We start from the raw sequence: 20411 nt of genomic DNA on the forward strand, positions 1-20411 counted from the left end.
TAGTACAGTGTTCTGCACACAGTAAGCGCTCAATAAATACGATTGATTGATTGATCTTCCGTTCCCCAAACTACATCTCGCAGAAGACACTGCGAGGGGGCCGGGCCTCGCCCGTCCCCAAAACTACAACTCCCAGAAGACACTGCGAGGGGGCCGGGCCTAACCCTTCACTAAAACTACAACTCCCAGAAGACACTGCGAGGGGCCTGGGCCTAGCCCGTCCCTAAAACTACAACTCCCAGAAGACACTGCGAGGGGGGCCACAATGTGAATTGGGGCGCCTCGGGTCTCCCTTGAAACGATAATAATACTACTACTACTACTAATAATAATAACATTTGTTAAGCTCATACTATGTGCGAAGCACTGTTCTAAGCGCTTGGGGGGTTGCAAGATGATCAGGTTGTCCCACATGTGTCTCACGGTCTTAATCCCCATTTTACAGATGAGGTAACTGAGGCCCAGAGTTCAGTGACATGACCAAAGTCACACAGCTGACAAGTGGTGGCGTCGGGATTAGATCTAAATGTTCATTCATTCATTCAATCGTATTTTGACTTGCCCAAAATCACACTGCTGACAAGTGGTGGAGTCAGGATTAGATCTAAATGTTCATTCATTCATTCAATCGTATTTATTGAGCGCTTACCGTGTGCAGAACACTGTACTAAGCGATTGGGAAGTACAAGCTACCACATTAATCCAATCAATTATCCTCCCCTGTCATGATTGCTTTATCAGCCTCCTCTCTGACCTAATAATACCATTATTGTTAGTATTATTACTACTTCCCAAGCGCTTAGTACAGTGCTCTGCACACGGTAAGCGCTCCATAAATACGATTGAATGAATGGATGGATGAGAAGCAGCGTGGGTCAGTGGAAAGAGCGCGGGCTTTGGAGTCAGCGGTCATGGGTTCAAATCCCAACTCTGCCAAGTGTCAGCTGTGTGACTTTGGGCAAGTCACTTAACTTCTCTGTGCCTCAGCTCATCTGTAAAATGGGGATTAAGACCGTGAACCCCATGTGGAACAACCTGATCACCTTGTATCCCCCCCAGCGCTTACAAATACCATCATTATTATTGGAGAAGCAGTGTGGCTCAATGGAAAGAGCCCGGGTTTTGGAGTCAGAGGTCATGGGTTCAAATCCCAGCTCTGCCAATTGTCAGCTGTGTGGCTTTGGGCAAGTCACTTCACTTCTCTGGGCCTCAGTTCCCTCATCTGGAAAATGGGGATGAAGACTGTGAGCTCCCCCGTGGGACAACCCGATGACCTTGTAACCTTCCCAGCGCCTAGAACAGTGCTTTGCACATAGTAAGCGCTTAATAAATGCCGTCATTATTATTATTATGGATATCATTATTATTAATAATAATAATTAATCCGTGGCTCAGTGGAAAGAGCGCGGGCTTTGGAGTCAGAGGTCATGGATTCGAATCCCGGCTCCACCACAATTCTGCTGTGTGACCTTGGGCGAGTCACTTAACTACTCTGAGCCTCAGTGACCTCATCTGTAAAAATGGGGATGAAGACTGTGAGCCCCACGTGGGACAACTTGATCCCATTGTATCCCCCCCAGCGCTTAGAACAGTGCTTTGCACATAGTAAGCGCTTAGCAAATGCTATTATTATTATTTGGCGGAGCCGGATTAGACCCCACGACCTCTAGCTCCCAAGACCGTCCCCGGCGGTTGCCAACTTGGACTTCCCAAGCGCTTAGTCCAGTGCTCTGCACACAGTAAGCGCTCAATAGATACGACTGAAGGAAGGAAGGAAGGAATGAAGGGTAAGCCACAAAACCCCGAAAGTTCATCTTTAAAGAACATTTACGTCTGCGGGTACTCTTGCGTTCAAGAGAGATCCGGTCAAACATATGGGGTCTTGTCATTCATTCAATCGTATTTATTGAGCGCTTACTGTGTGCAGAGCACTGGACTAAGCGCTTGGGAAGTATAAGTAGGCAACATCCAGAGACGGTCCCTACCCAACAGCAGTGGATTCAAGACTAAGTTCTGCTCATGCAGAGGCCCCCTTCTCGACTGTGAGCCCGCTGTTGGGTAGGGACCGTCTCTATACGTTGCCAATTTGTACTTCCCAAGCGCTTAGTACAGTGCTCTGCACACAGTAAGCGCTCAATAAGTACTTTTGAATGAATGAATGAATGACTGCTAGCCTGGGCCCGTCCCTAAGGGGAGGAGGGAAGGCCGGCGTTGGCCCCGCCCCCCGCCCTCGCCGTCCCGGCCCCCGATTGGTGGAGCCCTCGCAACTCGGCGGGAGGCTCGCCCAATGGCGTCGGCGGGCGGCCGGGGCGGCGCGCGGCCATTGGTGGGCGGCCGGCGACAGGCGGGGCGCGCGGCCAATCAGGCGCGGGGGATTTGGCGCCGGCTTGGAGGCGCCGCCCGCTGTCCCGGCCTGTGGCCGTCTCCTCCTTGGAAGCCCGGGATTCCCAGGCCGGGATTCCCGGCCCGGCGGACCATGTTCCTGGCCGATTTCCGCAGGGATTTCTACGAGCCGATCCAGGGCCAGGTGCGCGGGGGCTGATGTGGGCGCTAAACCCTGCGCTAAGCACTGGGGCGGCCGCAAAAATCCGCCCCTTCTGATAACAAAGGCATTGAGCCCACTGTTGGGTAGGGACTGTCTCTGTATGTTGCCAACTTATACTTCCCAAGCGCTTAGTACAGTGCTCTGCACACAGTAAGCGCTCAATAAATACGATTGATTGATTGATTGAACTTCCTAAGCGCTTAGTATAGTGCTCCGCACACAGTAAGCGCTCAATAAATACGATTGATTGATTTGCTAAGCGCTTACTATGTGCAAAGCACTGTCCTAAGCGCCGGGGAGCTTCCAAGGTGATCCCGGCTTCTGCCGTTTGTCAGCTGTGTGACCCTGGGCAAGTCACCTCACTTTTTGGGCAAGTCACTTAATCAATCAATTGTATTTATTGAGCGCTTACTGCGTGCAGAGCACTGCTTGGGAAGTACAAGTTGGCAACCTAGAGAGACCCACTTATCAATCAATCAGTTGTATTTATTGAGCGCTTACTTTGTGCAGAGCACTGCTTGGGAAGTCCAAGTTGGCAACATAGACGGTCCCCACCCAACAGTGGGCTCACAGTCTGGAAGACTTAACTTCTCTGTGCCTCAGTTACCTCATCTGTAAAGTGGGGATTAAAATTGTGAGCCCCCCATGGGACAACCTGATCACCTTGTAACCTCCCCAGCGCCTAGAACAGTGCTTTGCACATAGTAAGCGCTTAACAAAAGGCATCATTATTATTATTATTATTATTATTCTCTGGGCCTCAGTTCCCTCATCTGTAAAATGGATATTAAGACTGTGAGCCCCCTGTGGGACAACCTGATCACCTTGTAACCTCCCCAGCGCTTAGAACAGTGCTTTGCACATAGTAAGCACTTAAATACCAACAATATTATTATTATTATTATTATTATTATTCTCTGGGCCTCAGTTCCCTCATCTGTAAAATGGGGATTAAGACTGCGAGCCCCCGTGGGAAAACCTGATCACCTTGTAACCTCCCCAGCATTTATAACAGTGCTTTGCACGTAGTAAGCGCTTAATAAATGCCATCATCATCATCATCAGCTTGGCTTACAAGGTGATCTTTGGGCAAGTCACTTAACTTCTCTGGGCCTCAGTTCCCTCATCTGTAAAATGGGGATTAAGACTGCGAGCCCCCTGTGGGGCAACCTGATCTCCTTGTAACCTCCCCAGCACTTAGAACAGTGCTTTGCACATAGTAAGCGCTTAATAAATGCCATCATTATTATTATTATCAGGTTGTCCCACGTGGGGCTCACAGTCTTAATCCCCATTTTACAAATGAGGTAACTAAGGCACAGAGAAGTGAAGTGATTCACCCAAAGTCACACAGTTGACAAGTTGCGGAGCCGGGATTGGAACCAACTTAATAGTCATTCAATCGTATTTATTGAGCGCTTACTGTGTGCAGGGCAGTGTACTAAGTGCTTGGGAAGTACAAGTCTGTTGTGTGACCTTGGGCAAGTCACTTCACTTCTCTGAGCCTCAGTTACCTCATTTGTAAAATGGGGACTAAGACTGTGAGCCCCAAGTGGAACAACTTGATCACGTTGTATTCCTCCCCCAGCACTTAGAAGAACAGTGCTTTGCACATAGTAAAAGCTTAACAAATGTCATTATTATTTTTTTTTTTTTTATTACTCCAGCGCTTAGAGCAGTGCTTGGCACATAGTAAACGCTTAACGAATGCCATTATTATTATCAAAGTGGCAAAGCCGGGATTAGAACCCACGACCTCTGATTTCCAAGCCTGGGCTCTTTCCACTGAGCCCTGCTGCTTCTCTGATTAATCGTATTTATTCATTCATTCAGTCAGTTGTATTTATTAATAATAATGGCATTTATTGAGCACTTACTGTGTGCAGAGCACTGTACTAAGCTCTTGGGGTTATTGAACGCTTATTGCGTGCAAAGCTCTAAGCGCTTGGGAGAGGACAGTAGAACATCAGACTCATTTCCTGCCCACAACGAGCTCACAGTCTAGGAGTATTTAGTGAGCATTTATGGCCTGCATAAGTGCTCCATGCTCTGCCCGCAGTAAGCGCTCAATAAATCATCTTCATCCGTCTTATTTACTGAGCGCTTCCTGCGTGCGGGGCGAGGTAGCAAGGGCTTGTGGAGGAGCAGTACAACGGAGTTGGTAGATACGGTCCCTGCCCGGGACAAGAATAAATGCCACTGATTGATTGATTGATTTTAAAAAAATAGGATAGAGTTGATAGACACGATCCCAACCCTCAAGGGACTTTACAGGATGAGAGGGAGTAGGTCCCTCATGGGGCTCACGGTCTAAGTAGGAGGGAGAACAGGTATTGAATCCCCATTTTGCAGATGAGGAAACTGAGGCACAGAGCAGTTGAGTGACTCGCCCAGGGTTTCACTGGATTAGAACCCAGGCCTCCCGATTCCCAAGCTTGGGCTCCTTCCACTAGGCAACACTGCTTCTCACCCTGTGTGTGTGTGTGTCCTCCGTGAGCTGGGAGCTCGGCAGGGATTGTCCCTGTTGCTGTACTGTACTTTTCCAAGCGCTTAGTACAGACAGTAAGCGCTCAGTAAATAGGATTGAACTTGAATTGACAAGGAAGGTCATCATCACAAGCCCCAGGATGACGTGCTGGGTGCCCGGTCCTATAACAAACATTCGCCGTGTGCTGGCCGCCTGTCGTGGACCAAATCATTGTGCTGAGGGTAGAACTCTGCTCAGGATCAATCAATGGTATTTACTGAGTGCTTACTAAGTGCAGAGCACTGGACTAAGCGCCTAGGAGAGTACAATACAACATCATTAGTAGCCCCATTCCCAGCCCATAAGGAGCCGACAGTCCGGAGGGAATGCTGGTTGTCCTTGGGAGCGAGCCTCCTTCCGAGACGGGATAAAATGGAAACGAACCCAAGTGAGGAACACGCCGCTTCCGGGAGCAGGACCGTCCGTGGCCGCTCCCGTCCTCAGATTCCCCGTTGGATGTGGGATTATGGAAGCAGTGTGGCCTAGTGGGGGTCAGAAGGAGGGAATGCTGCTTGTCCTTGGGAGCGAGCCTGCTCCCGAGACTTGATAAAATGGAAACGAACCCAAGTGAGGAACGCGCCGCTTCCGGGAGCAGGACCATCCCGTCGGCAGATTCCCCGTTGGACGTGGGATTATGGAAGCAGTGTGGCCTAGCGGATAGAGAGCCTGGGGGTCAGAAGGCTCTGCCACTTGTCTACTGTGTGACCTTGGGCTAGTCACTTCCCTTCTCCGGGCCTCAGTTCCCTCATCTGCAAAATGGGGATTAAAACTGGGAGCCCTCGCGTGGGACCGGGACTGCGTCCAACCCGATTAGCTTGTACCTATCCCAGCGCTTAGAACGGTGCCTGGCGCGTAGTAAGTGCTTCGCAAATACCACGGTTATCGTTGTTATTGTTTTTATTTCTTCCTCATGTTTCTCTGCTCGCTCCCACAGAGGGTTCTGCTTCTGGTGGCTTTCGACGTGGATGCGCTATGCGCTTGCAAAATCCTCCAGGTAATGAGACTCCCTTTCCTCCCTCCAGAGCCCGGGGGGCTGGGGTTGGAGGCCCGTGGGCTGGGAGCGGGGGGTGTCCTTGTTCATTCATATTTATCGAGCGCTTACTGTGTGCGGAGCACTGTACTAAGCGCTTGAGAGAGTACAGATAACAATAAGCAGTAATTGTGAGCCCGCTGTTGCGTAGGGACCGTCTCTATATGTTGCCAACTTGTACTTCCCAAGCGCTTAGTCCAGTGCTCTGCACACAGTAAGCGCTCAATAAATACGATTGAATGAATGAATGAATGTAACAATAAACATATAACAATAAACAGATACATTCCCTGCCCACAGTGAGCTTACAGTCTACAGTCTTGTGTACTCAGGAACCTTTTTTTTTTGTTTCCCAGTCTGCAAAGGACAACATCTTGATAGTGTCGCTTTGGGGGGCCTGCTGAGGGCCGGGTGGGTGAGCCGTCTAACTGAGCTGTGTGCACCCAAGCCGTGCGCCTGAGTTTTGTATGTGAAAGTTGTGTACATGAGCTGTGCACGCCAACCGTATTCGCATGAGTTTTATATGTGAAAGTTGCGTACATGAGCTGTGCACGCGAGCCGTATACAGGGTAACCTCCCCAGCACTTAGAACAGTGCTTTGCACATAGTAAGCGCTTAATAAATGCCATTATCATCATCATCATACTGGGTTTGTGTCCCGGGAAGAAAGATTAAAGTGGAAATGTGAGGCATTTGTGCTGTTCTTTGTTAACTAATCAATCAATAATATTAATTGAACGCTTGCCCCCTCCTCTCCCTCCCCATCCCCCCCGCCTTTCCTCCTTCCCCTCCCTACAGCACATGTATATATGTTTGTACGGATTTATTACTCTATTTTATTTGTACATATTTATTCTATTTATTTTATTTTGTTAATATGTTTTGTTTTGTTGTCTGTCTCCCCCTTCTAGACTGTGAGCCCGCTGTTGGGTAGGAACCATCTCTATATGTTGCCATCTTGTACTTCCCAAGCGCTTAGTACAGTGCTCCGCACACAGTAAGCGCTCAATAAATACGATTGAATGAATGAATGAATGAATGACTAAGTGCAGGCAAGCCATAATAATAACTGTGGTATAGGTTAAGCACTTATCAAGCACTGGGTAGATGCAAGATAATCAGGGTCCACATGGGGCTTACATTCTAAGTAGGAGGGAGCACAGATAGAAGCCCGGAGAAGTGAAGTGACTCACCCAAGGTCACGCAGCTGGTAAGTGGCGGGGCTGGGATTAGAACCCAGGTCTTCTGGCGCCAAGGCCCGAGCTCTTTCTGCCAAGCCACGCCACTTCTCGTGAGCTGTGCGCCCAAGTTGTACACCTGAGCGTTGTACACGAGCTGTGCGTGATACACGCTTGAGGTTTGGGTGGGACGGCCTGCGGGTCTCCTGATTTTCGCTGCTGCTGCCTGTGTTCGCAAAGCCCGGGGGGTGCGGGGATTGTGGCGCCAGAGGTGGAGATTTGAGGGGACCAAAGTCTCCCCACCCAGCACGGGGACAGGTTTCCACAACAACTACCGGCTCCTCTGGGGTCGGGGAAGAACTCCGGCTACCGTATGGACCACCCTCTTGTGCGTATGTGCGCTCTCTCTCCACACACTCACATACACCGTGGTTGTTGAGCACTGCTCCTTTGTCATCACCAGTTACAGAGGGCTGTGTTCCCGTCACTCCGGGGAGAGACAGGGATCTATTTCCCATTCATTCATTCATTCAGTCGTATTTATTGAGCGCTTACTGTGTGCGGAGCACTGTACTAAGCGCTTGGGAAGTCCAAGTTGGCAACATATAGAGACGGTCCCTGCCCAACAGTGGGCTCACGGTCTAGAAGGGGGAGACAGAGAACAAAACAAATTAACAAAATAAAATAAATAGAATAAATATGTACAAATAAAATAAAATAATAAATACATACAAACGTATATACATCAATCAATCAATCGTATTTATTGAGTGCTTACTGTGTGCAGAGCACTGTACTAAGCGCTTGGGAAGTACAAGTTGGCAACATATAGAGACAGTCCCTACCCAACAGTGGGCTCACAGTCTAAAAGGGGGAATATATATATATATATATATATGTATATATATATATATATATATATATATGTATATATACATGTATGTGTGTATATATATGTATACACACATACATGTATATGTATATATACACACATACATGTGTATATATACATATACATGTATGTGTATGTGTATATATATATACACACACATATATATATATAGATATATATATGTATATATCTATATATCTATATATATATATATATATATATATATCCAGGTGCTGTGGGGAAGGGAAGGAGGTAAGGCGGGGGGGGATGGAGAGGGAGAGGAGGGGGAGAGGAAGGAGGAGGCTCATTCTGGGAAGGCCTCCTTTAGTTCCCCTTGTACTAAAGAGGAAACGGAGGCTCAGAGAGGCTGAGGAACTCACCCAAGTCACACAGCGGAGCCGGGACTAGAACGGGGGCCTCGGTCGGCTTCTCTCCCCAGGCTCTGTTCCAGTGCGACCACGTTCAGTACACCCTGGTCCCCGTGTCCGGGTGGCAGGACCTGGAGACGGCATTTCTGGAGCACAAAGAGCAGGTAGGCGATGCCCTCTGGCCACACCAGGCCCTTCCCCCTATTCATTCATTCATTCAATCGTATTGATTGAGCGCTTACTGTGTGCAGAGCACTGTAGTAAGCGCTTGGGAAGTCCAAGTTGGCAACACATAGAGACGGTCCCTACCCAACAGCGGGTTCACAGTCTACAAGTCTACCTGCAAACCCACTGCAAACCTCCTCGGCAGGCACCGCGTGGCTCAGTGGAAAGAGCTCGGGCAAAGCCATCGTTACATTTAATGCCATCATATTTCCAGCGCTTAGTACAGTGCTTTGCACATCGTAAGCGCTTAATAAATGCCATCATCATTATTGGAGTCAGAGGTCATGGGTTCAAATCCCGGCTCTGCCAATGGTCAGCTGTGTGACTTTGGGCAAGTCACCTCACTTCTGTGGGCCTCAGTGACCTCATCTGTCAAATGGGGATTAAGACTGTGAGCCCCCCACCGTGGGACAACCTGAACACCTTGTAAACTCCCCCGTGCTTAGAACAGTGCCTTGCACAGAGTAAACGCTTAATAAATGCCATCATCATCATCCCTGGCACCCCCAGGGGACAGATGGGGAAACCGAGCCCCGGGGAGCAAGCATTGGCTCTGCAGATACACGTATGGGGGAAACTGAGGCCCGGAGAGGCGGGCGCTGGCACCCCCATTTTACAGACGGGGAAAGTGAGGCCCAGAGAGATTGCGGGGGCAGCTGGGGATTGCAGAGAGCTACACGGAGCCCGGGGGTCAGCCTGAGCTGGAACTGTGGAGGTTGGGGAGGGGACTGTGGAAAAACGTGTCGTCCTTGGGCTGGGGGGGCCGGGGCGGGGCCCCTGGCAGGAAGAGAAGAGCTGATGTTGGGGTAACCGGAGGGCAGGCCCTCGCCCCCTGCCCCAAGTGCCCGAGGAGCCCCGCCTCGGTGACCCGGCCTCTTGCAGCCTTGCGCCTGATGTGGGGGTCCCTGAGGGGAGACCCCGCCCGCCCACCCAACACCTCCCCTCCTTCTCAACCCTGACCCCCGGCAACCGGCCCCTCAGAGCCCAGTCCGCATCCTACCCCGCCTGCTCTTCATCTGGGGAACCAAGGAGATTCTGGGACATTCCCAGGGTTTTAAACCGTCACTAGAGTCTTCCAGATCCCGATCGGCCTTTGCCGAATCCTAAAGCCCTTCAGTTCTCCCACTCTTCTAACACGGGTTTGGGATAATAACAATAATAATGATGGTATCTGTTAAGCGATTACTATGTGCAAAGCACTGTTCTAAGCGCTGGGGAGCTTACAAGGTGATCGGGTTGTCCCACGGGGGGGCTCACAGTTTTAACCCCCATTTTACAGATGGGGTAACTGATTCACAGAGAAGTTAAGTGACTTGCCCAAAGTCACACAGCTGACAGTTGGCAGAGCAGGGATTTGAACCCATGACCTCTAACTCCAAAGCATGGGCTCTTTCCACTGAGCCACGCTGCTTCTCCTAACTATGGTGTTTGTTAAATACTTACTGTGTGCCAAGCACTGTTCTAAGCGCTGGGGTAGATACAAGGTCAGCAGGTTGTCCCACGTGGGGCTCACAGTCTTCATCCCCATTTTCCAGATGAGGGAACTGAGGCCCAGGGAAGCTAAGTGATTTGCCCCAAGTCACACAGCTGACAAGGGGCGGAGCCGGGATTAGAACCCACGACCTCTGACTCCCAAGCCCGGGCTCTTTCCGCTGAGCCACGCTGCTTCTTGATGGGGTCGGCTCAGTTGTCCCCAAGTCCAGGTGCCCCCATCGCTGCCACCATCTATAGACTGAACCTCGGGCATCTCCCCAAGGGCAAAGAGGTCATCGGGGACCAGCCTACCGCCCTCCTCCCAGGGCCACCCTCCCTCCCACCCGCGGCTCCCCAGTTCCACGTGTCTCCCTGCCGCTTCCCGGAGCTTGGATTGTGAACCCCCCGAGAGACAGAGACCACGTCTAATTCCCACCTATACATCCTCTCCCGGTGCTTAGTACAGTGCTCCGTAATCGTTAGTACTACTACCGCTACTACCGGAGCCGATACAAACAGGATTATCAGATCGGACACAATCCCACCCAACGAGGGGGTCATAGCGTTAGAGGGAGGGAAGGGAAGGGACTCACCCATTTGACAGGCAGGGCGACTGAGGCCTGCCTGAGTCAGTCGCTGACCTGGGACTAGAAGCCGGGACTCCTTGCCTTCCGGCTCCGGACTCTTTCACAGGCGCCCCGTCCTTCTGGATCGGGGGCGAGACGGGGCGGGAGGGACCCTCGTTGGGGGCGAAGCCCCTCTGAACCGGGATCCCTGGCGGGCCGTTAGAGGTCCGACTCCCCCCGGTTGCCTCCTCCAGTTCCGTCACTTCCTCCTCATCAACTGTGGCGCCAATGTAGACTTGCTGGAGGCTCTGCAGCCCGAGGAAGACACGCTGTTCTTCGTGTGCGACACGCACCGGCCCGTCAACGTCGTCAACGTGTACAACGACACGCAGGTATGTGCTCCCTGCCGGGATTTACGCCTCGCAGAAGTCCGGTGGGTCAGGGAGCGGTGGCGTTGGGTCCGTTAGCCCAGGCCAGCCGTGGGCACGGAGCCCGGCGGGAAGGAACTTTGGCCAGGGGGCTACGGACGTGGCGGACGTGTTCGTTCAACGGAGGGCCCGCCGACCTTGGGGTGCTGGCAGGGTGGCTCTCCCGGGCAGCCGGCCGAAGTCTCGGGGCAGTGGCCAGAGACACCTGGGCGATGCCAGTGTGTGGAGGAGGGTCACGAGCCCTGGCCCTAAGCCTCTGCCCCCTCCGCTCTTGGGCCGTGCCTGGGCTGGCACTCGGCCGGCTGCCCGGGACCCCCGCGGCTCCGTTTCCGCCAGGTGAAGCTCCTCATTAAGCAAGATGACGACCTGGACGTCCCCGCCTATGAGGACATCTTCAGAGACGACGAGGAAGAGGAGGAGGAGGAAGAAGAGGCGGAGGAGGAAGGGGGAGAGAGCTCGGAGAGCGAGAGGGCGGGGCCCGCTGAAAAACGCAGGCGATTTGAGGAGGTGAGGGGCTGGGGCGGATCCCCTGATGGCCGGGACAGTTTGGTCCTTGGGCTGCAAGGCCCCAGTGGTTATTCAAAGGGAAGGGCGGTGAGGGTGGGGAAATGGCTCCTTCCGTCCATCGGTCCGTACAGGAGTAACGTGCGCCAGCCAAGCGCGGTGCCGGAGGTGGGGGGCAGGAGCGGCAGGGATCCCCGGTCCCCGACACGAAGGGGTTTCGGCTCTGTCTCCCGCGCCAGGCCGTGGTGGAGCGGACCATGAGGCGCCGTGAGCGGCGGGAGTGGGAAGCCCGCAGGTAGGCCAGCCGGCGGGGCCCCGGGCGGGGTCCGGTCTCAGTTTCGCTCCCCATCGCGGGTGGTCGTCTCCCCTGACATATCCACACTCCTGCCCCGGGACGGCGGGGGAGCCAAGGCACTCTACCCAGTGAGGGATAGCCGTCTGGCCACCCCATCTGGGGACCACTCACCCTAGGGGTCCGGCTGGTTGGGGACGTGGGGGGACCTGAGGGCGGGTGGGCCGCGATCCCGACGCAGCCTCGGCGTGGCGGGGGCCGAGGGTCTCCTCCGGCCTCGGGGAAAGGAGCAGGCGGGGCTCACCTACCTGAGCAGGGAGCCTGGGGGCTCTGTGTCTCCCTTGCAGGAAGGAGATCCTATTCGACTACGAGCAGTACGAGTACCACGGCACCTCGGTGAGCAGCGGTGGGCGCCGGGAGGCCGGACCGTGCCCGGCACTGGGCGCCGGGACAGCCCGCTGGCTCATTCCTGTTGACGTAGCCCTGGGTGTTTCCGCCACCAGCCAAATGGGATAGCAGGAAGCCAGCGGTGGGGAGAATTGCAGCGGGGTGGGAATGGGGAGGGAGGGAGGAAAAGTGTGCGGGTGCACACACAGTTACACACAAACACGCACATATCAGAGAAAACTAAGTTAGAACACTAACGTCGGCCAGAGCAGCCGAAGCCTGACCTTCCTGCTCCCGTTCCCATCAGGGTCGTCCCAGCTTCTCGCAGTCATTGTGGAGGTCCTGGGCTTGGGAGGGAAAGTGTCTCACTGGAGGCCCCAAAGGCTGGGAGTCCTGGACTCCACCACTTGTCTGCCGGGTGACCTTGAGCAAGTCACTGCACTTCTGCGCGCCTCGGTTCGCTCATCTGTAAAATGGAGATTAAGACTGTTAGCCCTAAATGGGGCAGGGACTGTCCAACCCGATTACCTTGTGTCTACCTCAGTGCATAAAACAGTGCCTCACATAGTGAGCCCTCAACAAACACCAAAATTATTATTCATGCCCTCTCTGGCTGTCCCTGACTGCCCCCGCAGAGCACCGGCAATTGAGGGGGCCAGGCTAAGAAAGGACAGCGGCTGATGACCGAGGCCCCGCATGTGCCCACTCCCTGCGCCGGAGCGGGGACCCACCCGCCCCAGGCCCTTGGCTGCGTAGCCACCAGTGGAAACGGGCCACAGGCAAACGGGCACGGGGCCTCAATGTCTGCCGTCTGCCCTGCAGTCCGCCATGGTGATGTTTGACCTCGCCTGGATCATGTCCAAGGACCTGAACGATATGTTGTGGTACGTGGCACCAAACTCACATGCTTCCCCACGGGACGGCTACTTCCTGGGCCAAACCACCAGTCCGCCCGCGGCCTCTGACCTCCGCATCCCCGTTGGGCTGCACCATCCCCAGCCGGGCCAGCGTCACCACGGAGCGGAGCAGGGGGCTGGTGCTGTTACGAGGCCCATGAGGGGAACACTGGGCCCGGGTGGCTTTAGTCCTGAGGAAACAAAATGACCCTTTCTGCCACCCTTCTGACCCCTGGGAGACAGATGGGTGGACCCCCCTTCCCATCCTGGCCTTCGCCAGAGACAGACATGGGAAGGAGACCCCCAGACCTGCTCCTCCAGATTACCCGAGGCCGTGTCCAAATGGGTTTTCCGTTGCGGGTACCATAGACCGTGGACTCTGGGCCCTGGGCGGTCACTGCACTCGCTGGCCAGACCTGGGGCAATCGTCACCTGCCCCTCGCTGCCTGCTTTCTTTTCCCCGATCCTGTCCAGTATGAAGGCCCCCATTTCCCTCACCACCTACTTTCTTCCCCCCACCCCAGGTGGGCCATCGTCGGACTAACGGACCAGTGGATACAAGACAAGATCACTCAGTAAGCCCATTCTCACCTCTGAGGCTCTGGGAAGGGGCGATGGCGGAGTCCCTCGCGGCGGGGGCGAGGCCGCTGCTCCTGGGCCGGGGGAGGAAGCTGGGGGGCCTTGGTCAGTCCGTCGGTCCGGCGTGAGCTCGGACCACTCCCGTCTCCAGAATGAAATACGTGACAGACATCGGGGCGCTCCAGCGACACGTGTCCCGCCACAACCACCGCAACGAGGATGAGGAGAACTCCCTGTCCATCGACTGCATGAGAATCGCCTTCGAATACGAGTATCCTAACCGTTTTGGTGCTTGTTAAGCGCTTACTATGTGCCAAGCACCGTTTTAAGTATTGGGGTAGATACAAGTTAATAATAATAATAATGTTGGTATTTGTTAAGCACTTACTAAGTGCAAAGCACTGTTCTAAGCGCTGGGGGGGATACAAGGTGATCAGGTTGTCCCATGTGGTGCTCACAGTCTTAATCCCCATTTTACAGATGAGGTAACTGAGGCACAGAGAAGTGAAGTGACTTGTCCAAATGGCAGAGCCGGGATTAGAACCCATGACCTCTGACTCCCAAGCCTGGGCTCTTTCCATTGAGCCACGCTGCTTCTCTCTCAGGTTATCGGTTAATCAGGCTGGACACGGTCCCCGTCCCATGTGGGGATCCCACTCTTAACCCCCATTTGGCAGATGAGGGAGCTGAAGCCCAGAGAATTGACTTACCCAAGGTCTCACAGCAGACAAGAGGAGGAGCTAGGATTAATAACAATAATAATAATGGCATTTATTAAGCGCTTACTATCAATCAATCAATCGTATTTATGGAGCGCTTACTGTGTGCAGAGCACTGTACTAAGCGCTTGGGAAGTACAAGTTGGCAACATATAGAGACAGTCCCTACCCAACAGTGGGCTCACAGTCTAAAAGGGGGAGAAAGAGACAGAGAACAAAACCAAACATACTAACAAAGTAAAATAAATAGAATAGATATGTACAAGTAAAATAAATAGAGTAATATGTACAAACATATTGACAGGTGCTGTGCTTACTATGTGCAAACCACTGTTCTAAGCGCTGGGGAGGTTACAAAGTGATCAGGTTGTCCCATGGGGGGCTCACAGTCTTAATCCCCATTTTACAAATGAGGTAACAGGCACAGAGAAGTTAAGAGACTTGCCCAAAGTCACACAGCTGACAATTGGCAGAGCCGGGATTTGAACCCATGAACTCTGACTCCAAAGCCCGTGCCCTTTCCACTGAGCCACACTGCTTCCCCATGTCCTCCTGACTCCCAAGCCTCTCGGCTTCTCTTGGCGGTCGGGGCTGCGGGTGGCTACTCCCGACGATCCCCTGCTGATGAGGGGGACGGGTGGGGAACGGGGGTCCCCGGTCACGGGGCTTGGGACAACGTGCCCGTCACCCGCGACCGAGTGCGGAATGGATCCGAGCGGGGTAACTGCAGCCTCACGGCGGGGCCGGGCCGGGCCACGCCGGAGGGATCCCAGCGGATCCGGGCCGAGATGGACGGGAAATGGGCGTCGGGGGCCTCGGAATATTCCTTAACCGGGCGCGTGCTGCGACAGCCTGCGCCTGGCCCTGTATCAGCACTGGTCCCTCTACGAGAGCCTGTGGAACAGCGGCTACACGGCGGCCAGCCTCAAGCTGTGGACACTGCAGGGCCAGAAGCGTCTGCAGGAATTCCTGGCGGACATGGGGTGAGGACATGGGCCGACGGATGGCCCCTCCAGCTGGGCACTGGGCAGCGGAGGTGGGGTCACCCGACGGACGGGCTTTCAGGCTGGGAGGCTTGCAGGGACTCCTCCTCCCCGGCAACGGGACAGCCAGTCTCCCGGGCCAGGGGTCCGGGCTCTGAGCAACTGCCATGTCCTTATAGAAAATGAGCTAGTTTAGACCCCCTCTCCCGCCGTTATCCCTTAGGGTCCCGAGGGAATCGTCACCAGGGCAAGAGTTGCAGGGATTTGCAACTGTGCTGTAGTGACGGTCTGTACTCAGCAGTCCTCAGAAGAATCAATCGACTGATCAGTTGTATTTATGGAGCACTTAACACGTGCAGAACACTATACTAAGCGCTTGGGAGCGTACAATACAACAGAGTTGATAAGCACATTCCCTGCCCACAACAAACTTACGGACTAAAGGAAGAAGTGGAGCCCCAGAGGGGCGGATAGGGGGACGGAGAGGGCCTCAGCAGAGACACCAGAACACACAACCCAGGATAAAAAAGTCACAAAGACCTATGCAACAAAGGGAAGGATGGAGAGGAAGAGAAACGGAGAGATTGCAGAGACACACCCCACTGGTTGTAACCTGGGACTCTGCCCTCTGTTTCTGCCCATCCGTGGGCTGGAAGCAACACCCCGAAACACCTTTCTGCCCCAAGCAGGTGCCCCCCAGCCCCCACACATACCCCCCACCCCGTTCCCGGTGGCCCCCAGATGCCGAGCAGGCCGGCCCCTCCCCGTCCCTGCAGCCTGCCTCTGAAACAGGTGAAGCAGAAGTTCCACTCCATGGACGTCTCCCTGAAGGAGAGCCTGCGGGACATGATTGAGGAGTCCGCCAACAAGTTTGGGTAAAGCCGGACGGTCTCTGCCCGCCCCCACCCCCACCGGGAAGCCAGGGTCGCTTCTTCCCCGAGCCAACTGGGGCGAGTGGTCTCCTGTTAGGCAGTAAAAACCTCTGATTTTTAAATTCTGCCACCTTCCCCTCATGGTCTGCCCGCCCAAGCACGCTCCCCACGGCCCACCCACCCACGCCCTCTCCCTGCTCCCCCGCTGCAGGATGAAGGACCTGCGGGTGCAGACTTTCAGCATTACGTTTGGCTTCAAGAACAAGTTTCTGGCCAGCGACATCGTCTACGCCGCCACTTCCCTGATGGAGAGCGTGGACAAGGACGGGGCCAACGGGACGGGCACGGACAGCTTCATCAAGGCACTGGACAGCCTCTCCAGGTACGGAGGGCACCTCCACCGGCCCCCTCCCACAAACTCCTCACCTCGGGCCGGTCCCAGCTTCCTAGCGATCCGCCTTGGCCCAGAGGACCCCAAAGGGTCCCCAGTCTGACCTCCCCTTGCTGGCAGGAGACGGCCGCTACTCTCTCGGGGCATCTCCCGTGGGTCCACGGTGTCTTTCGGCACCCGCTGGCCTCCCAGCCGGGCTCTTGGCGGCCAGGCGGGTGGCGAGAGCAGGAGGGGGAACAAAGGTTGGGGCAGAGCCAGGGGTCTGGGACTGCCCGGTGGGATGGGAGGAGGGGACGGGGGGTCGGGACCCGGGATCTGGTGAGGGTGGGCGCAGGGAGTTGGGGAGGTGTTGCTGGGGCTGGGGGTGAGGACCCACTGACTCCCGCCGGGGTCCACGACAGGAGTAACCTGGACACGCTGCAGCAGGGTCTAGAGCTGGCTAAGCGGCGTCTCCGGGCCATTCAACAGACCGTGGCCAGCTGTATCTGCACCAACCTCGTCATTTCCCAGGGGCCCTTCCTCTACTGCTACCTCCCCGAAGTGGGTACTCAACGGGCCTTGTCCCCTCGCCAGCCCTAGCCCCTGCCACCTGACTTATCCTTGTCCCTTCTCTGGTCCTGGCCCTCGGCCTCACCCTCATCCTGCCCCTGGCCCTCGTCCTCATCCTTACCGTCACCCACATTTCCTTGTCCTCGCCCTCCCCTTGTTTTCACACCCTCCTTCGGCCGAGGCACCCACCGGTGACCCTTCTCCGCCCCCAGGGCACACCCGACGTGAGACTGTTCTCCAAACCTGTGGCCTTGGGGCTGCTCAGCAAGTGTCTGCTCAAGTCCTTCATCCGCTCCGTAAGTCCAGCGACGAGGCTCCCCGCTAGCGGGCTGGAGGCGGCCGGGGCGCGGCCCTCCCCGCTCCCCTCTCCCCTCCGGACGGCGGGGGCCCGCACCGAGCAACCCCTCGTCCCCCAGACCAAGAACAGACGCTGCCAGCTGCTGCCCCTGGTGATGGCGGCCCCGATGGACGTGGAGCAGGGCACCGTGATCATGGTGGGGATTCCTCCGGAGACCGAGGCCTCCGACAAGAAGAAGTGAGCGTTTGGTGCCCCGGGGGCGGGCGGGGGCCCACCGGGGACCCCACTTCCTCCCTGCTAAGAACTCCCAGATACTGGGGCATGATCGCCCAGACGGGCAGGGCCCCTGCCGAGGGCCGGATGTTACATCAGGTGCTGTACTGGGCGCCTGTTGGGTGGAGGTGACCCCCCAGATGGTCTAAGGTCAGAGAGGGAGCAAACCTTGCAGGGTTGGGGAGAGACTTTGAGAGTGGGGCCCTAATATAGAACACGGGCAGAGAGTACACTGATGCCTACGCTCAACTGGCTCGGACGGCGCCCAGGGCACGCGGGAGAGATTGGGGAGAGGGGCTGCTCGCCACAGCCCCCCAGTTCTGCAAAATACGGGGAGAAGCCGGCCGTGAGTCAGGCCGCTCCCGCCCCTGAGCTCTGCAGAGCCTCCCGGGGGAGTTTTCCAGAGCCTCCGAGGGCTCTGCAGCTCTTTAAGAGCCGAACAGGGAGGCCTACATCCAGGGGGAAGTGATACATGCTGGGACTGTGCTGCTGAGACTCCCGCCCAGAACATCTCTCTGGGCCCTGTAGTTTCTTTGGGAGAGCGTTTGAGAAGGCGGCCGAGAGCACCAACTCCAGGACTCTGCACAACCACTTCGACTTGTCGAGTAAGAGCCTCTCCTCCAGTTGTCACCTAGTTGGGGGGGGGTCCACCCTGAGCCAGTGACTTGGGCTGGGCTGGGCAGACACCTGGGGGCTTCAGTGCTTAGTAACATCCCCATCGCACACCCGCCCTTGGCTCTCAGGACGAGCCAGGCCGGGTCGCCAGCGGGAAGCGGAATACTGGAAAATTGGGGGGCTGGGGCCCACCGCTGAGGGGATCCTGGAGACCGTGATGGGTTGGGGGGGGATGGTGGGAGAGGAGGTGCTGGGGCAGAGGTGTGTGGGGGGGTCCTCCCCACACCCCCCTTTGATTCCCTCCACCGGGCCCCTCCCCTAATGAACCATCTGCACCTTCTGCTCCAGTCATCGAGCTGAAAATTGAGGATCGCAGCAAGTTCCTGGATGCCCTGATCTCGCTCTTGTCCTAAGGGTGAGTCTGGCGGGGCCGTACGTGGTGGGGGAACTTGCTGATCGGAGATGTCTCCCCGGGTCCCGGGACAGCATCCGGGGGGCCCGGGGAGCCCGGCTGCAGCGGGGCTCTTCTTCTTCCTCAGTGCCACCCACGCCCTCGGAACAAAGCCCGACGCTCCTCTACCCACCGGCCCCCACTGCCCGCCTCCACGTGAGGTGATTGTAAATGATCAACTTTTTAGATGGAGGGGAAACTTGCCCGTCCCCTCGGACCTAATAAAGACCCTGAACCGCCCCCCTCCTGCCTCTTGTCCTGTTTCCCTCCCCAGCCAGTAGTGCCTGGATCCCCCTGGGCTGTGACCCGTCCCGCAGGCCAACCTTCACGGCCACTCCGGGGAGAGCAAAGTGCGATCTCTCTAAGTGGTGGGGGCAGTTATTGAGGCCTGGCCCTGGAATTGGCCCGTGCAACCCAGTTCCTGCCCACAGGGACCTTCCACTACATCCAGGGAGAGAAGGGAGGCCGCCCGGGACTGGAAGTATCTGTACCGGGGGAGGCCGGTCGGCCGCTCTCCCGTCCCCCCGAGGGCCGGACCGTGGGGAATTGGGCTGACACTGCAGCAGGAGGGATTGTGGGGGGACACAAGGAAGAACTTCGGGAGAAGACACTAGTGGGACACCCTGGGAGGGGGGGCTCGCGTCTCTGCTCGGTGCCATCCCCGACGCTTCGCTATCATTCAGCCCTCACATCCGGCCCACTGCCACGTCCTGCCAGTTCTTCCTGATCCACCCCCTTCCCCTCCATCCTAACGGGCTCCGCCAGCCCGATCCGAGCTCCGGCCATATCGCGGTGGGATGCTCACATCCGGTTCCCCGCCAGTCTCCCCGCCTCCAGCCTCTCCCACTCCTATCTTAGACCCCACGCCTCCGCACGGCTCGTCTTCCCAGGCGTCACTCGGCCCGAATCGCTCCCCAAAAAACCCCAACCAGCTCCCCGGGTCCCTCCGCATCACGCCAAAACTTAAGTCGGCTCAGCCACAGCCAATCTTCTAGCCATCCCTCGCTCTCGTGGACTCCGCTTCCGTGAGAAGCAGCTTGGCTCAGTGGAGAGAGCCCAGGCTTGGGAGTCAGAGATCATGGGTTCAAATCCCGGCTCCACCAACTGTCAGCTGTGTGACTGTGGGCAACTCACTTAACTGGGCCTCAGTTCCCTCATCTGTAAAATGGGGATTAGGACTGTGAGCCCCACGTGGAACAACCTGATCGCCTTGTATCCCCCCAGCGCTTAGAACACTGCTTTGCACAAACTAAGTGCTTAAAAATACCATCATTATTATTATTATTATCCCCACTCGCACTGCTCCCCCAACCCGAAGCACCCACCTTCTCTACATCTGACAGACCCCAGCCCTCCCCACCTTCAAATCC

General features: G+C 55.6%; 1 protein-coding gene across 4 annotated transcripts; it reads left to right on the top strand.

The window, feature by feature from the left end:
* Nucleotides 1-2452: 2452 nt before the first annotated feature.
* On the top strand, nucleotides 2453-19275 carry CDC45 (cell division cycle 45). 4 transcript variants are annotated; one of them, XM_038762989.1, is made up of 19 exons: nucleotides 2453-2527; nucleotides 6007-6066; nucleotides 8612-8704; nucleotides 11059-11196; nucleotides 11569-11739; nucleotides 11976-12031; nucleotides 12376-12424; nucleotides 13238-13299; nucleotides 13836-13886; nucleotides 14042-14161; nucleotides 15461-15592; nucleotides 16369-16467; nucleotides 16676-16846; nucleotides 17257-17395; nucleotides 17617-17700; nucleotides 17821-17939; nucleotides 18504-18580; nucleotides 18939-19005; nucleotides 19130-19275. In XM_038762989.1, exons 1-18 carry the CDS (start codon nucleotides 2477-2479, stop codon nucleotides 19001-19003), a joined length of 1737 nt encoding a protein of 578 aa, XP_038618917.1. In that variant the 5' UTR covers nucleotides 2453-2476; the 3' UTR covers nucleotides 19004-19005; nucleotides 19130-19275. The 4 variants fall into 4 exon arrangements, with proteins under 4 accessions (XP_038618917.1, XP_038618920.1, XP_038618918.1 ...); XM_038762991.1 differs by lacking the exon at nucleotides 2453-2527 and adding an exon at nucleotides 5216-5282; XM_038762992.1 differs by lacking the exon at nucleotides 8612-8704.
* The last annotated feature ends 1136 nt before the right edge of the window (nucleotides 19276-20411 follow it).

The sequence above is a fragment of the Tachyglossus aculeatus genome, chromosome 21 (assembly GCF_015852505.1).
Source record: "Tachyglossus aculeatus isolate mTacAcu1 chromosome 21, mTacAcu1.pri, whole genome shotgun sequence".
Classification (NCBI taxonomy): domain Eukaryota; kingdom Metazoa; phylum Chordata; class Mammalia; order Monotremata; family Tachyglossidae; genus Tachyglossus; species Tachyglossus aculeatus.

Coding starts and splice junctions, on each gene's coding strand:
- CDC45 (XM_038762989.1), top strand. CDS start 2,477: ATGTTCCTGGCCGATTTCCGCAGGGATTTCTACGAGCCGATCCAGGGC. Junction 2,528..6,006: donor ACGAGCCGATCCAGGGCCAG/GTGCGCGGGGGC, acceptor TCGCTCCCACAG/AGGGTTCTGCTTCTGGTGGC. Junction 6,067..8,611: donor GCGCTTGCAAAATCCTCCAG/GTAATGAGACTC, acceptor TTCTCTCCCCAG/GCTCTGTTCCAGTGCGACCA.